The sequence below is a fragment of the Sinocyclocheilus rhinocerous genome, unplaced genomic scaffold (genome assembly GCF_001515625.1).
Source record: "Sinocyclocheilus rhinocerous isolate Xijiao unplaced genomic scaffold, SAMN03320098_v1.1 scaffold541, whole genome shotgun sequence".
NCBI classification, from domain to species: domain Eukaryota; kingdom Metazoa; phylum Chordata; class Actinopteri; order Cypriniformes; family Cyprinidae; genus Sinocyclocheilus; species Sinocyclocheilus rhinocerous.
This window is the reverse complement of record NW_015658519.1, coordinates 2,205,491-2,210,172: the sequence shown is the minus strand read 5'-3', so window position 1 is coordinate 2,210,172 and position 4,682 is coordinate 2,205,491. Positions and strand designations below refer to the sequence as shown.

Genomic DNA, 4,682 nt, shown 5'->3' with positions numbered 1-4,682 from the left:
TTGTGTCCCCCCCCCAACACTGCCCCACCTCCCCCCAGCCCGCCTCGGCTCACCGAAAAAGTTGAACCGCGCGTTTTTGTTTGCTCTCCACAAATATGCAAAAATGAACGAGGATTATTACTCCCCTTTGGATTTAAAAACTCTCCCATAAAGGCAGGCTCTGCGGAACAGGCTTAAGAAGTCCCCAAACGGAGGAGAGAAAAGCCAAGTTTAAGCATTCGTACTCTCATCCAAAAGATTGACACAGCCATACAAGGAGCCCTGTGGTAATCTAAAATTGGACTTCAGACAAATTCACACTATAATCTGCATGAAAATTAGACACTTTTTTTGCATCACGATGACGATCATCCACGGCAATAGTTAATTTTCCTGCCGAGGAGTGATAAAAAAGAAGCACATGAAATTCAATCAAGTAGTTGCTCTTTTAAATACAACGTTTCCCAGAATTCCCAGCGGGCACAGGAAGAGAAACTTACAACAATAGGCCTTTCACATTCAGATGTGAATGGCAAACTTTTTTTTGCCGCAACAGTTCCAAGTTTGAGTTGGAAATATGTTTTTCGCTTTCGTCCTCGATGGAATCTATACGTTGCCATGTATTTCCTTACCAAACAACACAATTCAAACACAAACAGCTCGTCACTCAACGCCGGCCCGGCGCAAAACGCTGTCACTGGATAGCGTGTCACCTGTTCTTCTGACCACATGATTCATCTCTTTTTATGAAGCTAATCCCTGTTTACCCCAAGACAATGTGATTCTCCGCCCTCTCCTTCTCTCCAGCACCAGTCAGTCCTGCCTCCCAGCTGATGCTCATCTCTTAAAGAGCTTCCAGACACAAGGGTGCTATTCATTAGGACCTCATTACAACCTCATCTCAATCCCACTGAAGTTCCAGCGCAACTCAAGGCTATTAAGACATGAAACGGATCAACACGGAACTCACCGCGAGTGCTTACGGAGACTTGGGCTTCAAACCTCTCCTTAACCACCTCTGCTTGAGATCTCGAGGGTTTAATTAGCACCCATGCTAATAATGAGGCTGCGTGTTAACGTGGGGCTGCAGTCGAAACACCCTCTTCCTCCTCACACATAAAGTTTTTGGGGGTTTGTGTGCGAACGGGTAGAGCCTTTATTTGCTTTCTCTGCTTTGCTGTTGTCTACGTCCTCCAAAACCAGCCTTCTCCTCCTATACACTTTAGCGGAGAACTAATTTCATTTCCTTCGGCCCGGTCTAAAAAACTGTTTTCATCAGATAGCTGAGGCGTTTTGTCTTTCACACTGATGTATTCATCAATCTCAATGTGACTTTTTTTGTGCAACCTTAAGTCACATCCAAATCCTAATGCATCTGTTTATTACAGAGAGAAAATTGAAAATCTGTCTGTGTGATACGCTGGGATTTTTTTTTTGCACAGTGTGGACATAAAACAAGCTGGCAGATATTAATGGTTCCTCTCTTGACCTCATTCGCCGGTGCGAGAGATAGGCTGAGGGGGTCGGAAATGATGAAAAATGAAACGGTGCTGCATCTGCTGCATAAACAGCACTTCCTCCACTCTCACATTCATACACACACATATACGCTTCGCTATCTGCTCCACAATAATGTATAATGGAAATTGGAGAAGAATCAGACAAGGCGGGTTCTCCAAGAGGTTTATGGAAAATAGATCGGAGGGGGAGCAGATCCTTTAATTGGCCTGGCTTGGTGTCTGTCTTTCCTCTTTTTGGTCTTGCTCTAATAACAATGAAAAGGCTGCTAATGGCTTTCTTGATTAAAGTCAACATTAAATCGAGTTCACAACCTATTTTACTTCCAGAATGTGATATATTTCACATTACAAGAAGAAGAAAAATATAGGGCTTGATGCTATCCATTGGGAATTGATTGGATGGTGAAAAGTGCTCTCTATATAAGTGGTCTTTGGTTGGGGTCAGTCGTTCACATGAAGTGCAAGAGGGTATATTAAACAATTAAATTTAGGTCAATTTAGATTAATTAAATGAAAATAATTCAATTTCATGCTGATTTTAAGTTTGTTTGAAAGCATGAATTTCTATATTTATTTATGTGGATGGTGGGGACTAGTGATATGGCACCAAATATTTTATATACTGTATGTACAGTCATAAAAAGTTGAATTAATATATTACAAAAATATATTTTTGGTGCCATGGAATAAATATAAACTGTCCCCAAACTTCTGAAAATTATGTTTATGCTCACCCAGGCTGCACTTATTTAATCAATAATACAGTAAAAACAGTAATATTGTGAAATATTATTACAATTTAAAATCATTGTTTCCTATTTTACAATTTTACAGTAATATTGTGAAATTACTATTTAAAATAATTGTTTCCTATTTAATAATTGTACAGTAAAAACAGTAATAGTGTGAAATATTATAACAATTAAAAATAATAGTTTCCTATTTTACAATTTTACAGTAAAACAGTAATATTGTGAAATTATTACAATTAAAAATAATTGTTTCCTATTTTACAGTAAAACAGTAATATTGTGAAATTATTACAATTAAAAATAATTGTTTCCTATTTTACAATTTTACAGTAAAACGGTAATATTGTGAAATTACAGTTTAAAATAATTGTTTCCTATTTTACAATTTTACAATGTAATTTATTTAGCTGAATTTTCAGCTGTGATTACTTCAGTCTTTAGTGTCACGTGATGCTTCAGTAATCATTGTAATATGCTGATTTGCTGCTCAACAAACATTTCTTATTATTAATGTTAAAACAGTTGTCCTGCATAATATTTTTGTGGAAGCAGTGCTACTTTTTTCTTTGATGACTAGAAAGTTCAAAAGAACAACATTTATTTAAAATAGAAATCCTTTGCAACATTATAAATGTCTTTACTGTCACTTTTGAACAATTTATTGCATCTTTGCTGAAAAAAATATGAATTTCTTTCATTTTTTTCTTTCTTTTGAATAGTATAGCATATAGGAACTTATTTTAAATATACATGTTGACTCAAAATTCAAAAGTATCTAAAAAGCAAAAAGTGCATTGTTCATTGTTGAAATAAGTAATAGATGTCTCACCTGGGCCATGGATGGGGAGTGCAGGGGCAGCGGGTGGCTGCTGAGCTGCTGTTGTTGCTGGTGGAGACTGAGGTGCTGGTGTAAGGGGGGGCTGATCTGCAGTGGAGGGGGGGACGAGCCCGCCATGTTGCCCATGCTCATTGCTCCGGGCCGGGATGCACCGCCTCGGGCTAGGCCTGGCTGCATCGGGGGCAGGTGGGGACTGAGTCCTGGCTGCTGGTGGTACGGAGGAGCCATGTAGAGACCTGGGTGAGACTGGCCTGCCCCGGAGAAAACTGGTGGCTTGGGTCCGAGCATCTGAGAGGCCTGTGATGCCTTCACATCGCCTGGGTCATTGTAGCTCTAGAGAAAGTTAAAAAAAGTGGTTTAGTTGTTGGTTGCATAAATGTTAAACAGGCTTCTTGGGTTAATCATTCTCTGCTTTTAAATGCCTGATGAATGTTGCATGACCTAAATGTTTCTTTTAAATATATGTGTATATACTATTTACTAAACACTAAATATATAGTATATACTAAATGCTAAATATATATGTATGCATAAATTTGATACATTTTAAATGTTTAAATTATTTAAATATGTTTATTTAAAAATGTATAAAATCTAGTGCTTGTCCAAAATAAAAGTTTTTTTTTGCATAATATGTGTGTGTACTGTATATTTATTATGTATATATAAATATAAACACATGCATGTATATATTAAGAAAATATAAAAGAAATATTTTATGTTTATATAATACATATATTTATATACAATATAAATTATATGAATATAAATATATACATGTAAATATTTTCAAAATATATACTCTGTGTGTATTTATATATACACAATACATATACACAGTACACACACTGTCAGTTCAGTGAATTACAATTCACAGCAAGCACCTCAGATTTCAAATATGGCCGCCCTGGACTCCATATCCCAGAATACTTGGCAGCGCTCTAAATCACCTGACTTCTGATTACATGCACATGCAAGCAATTCACACTGATTAGACACCCTATATAAAGAGACTCTCAATTCCACATACTTTGTGAAGTATCAACTCTTTACCTGGTGTTGTAACTTGTCTACGCCTTTTGGATACTTTCTGTTCACCTGGTGTTTTTGGACTAAGACCTGTACTTTGGATTATTGCTCTCAGTTTCCTGTTCATCTATTGCCTGACTACTGCCTGCTCTATTTTGGATTATGTCCTTTGGACTATTTGGCTTGCTCTATTCTCAATAAAGAGATCATACCTGCAATTGCATCTGTCTACTGATCCTTCCCTGACACACACACATATATTATGTAAACAAAAAGTTTTAAAGTTTTATTTTGGATGTGATTAATCACAATTAATCGTTTGATAGCACTAATTAATATATATATATATATACATAAATGTATACATTTTATAAATGTTACATATGTTGAAATTATTTAAATATATGTATATTCAAAAATATAAAATCAAAATTTTAAATAAATTTTTATTAATGTTTAGATTATATATATATATATATATATATATATATATAAAAATACAAATATATATTTTAATATTGGATTTCTCTGTATATTCCACTCAAATGGTGGAATTTAATTCCA

General features: G+C 35.7%; 1 protein-coding gene across 4 annotated transcripts in view; it reads right to left on the bottom strand.

Moving 5' to 3' along the window:
- tox (thymocyte selection-associated high mobility group box) overlaps positions 1 to 4,682 on the bottom strand; it is a 58,611-nt gene that overhangs the window by 3,342 nt on the left and 50,587 nt on the right. For all 4 annotated transcript variants that reach the window (XM_016531046.1, XM_016531047.1, XM_016531048.1 and 1 more), the window contains one exon: positions 3,081 to 3,422. In XM_016531046.1, coding sequence (XP_016386532.1) covers positions 3,081 to 3,422 — 342 coding nt within the window. The remainder of the gene's footprint in view (positions 1 to 3,080; positions 3,423 to 4,682) is intronic.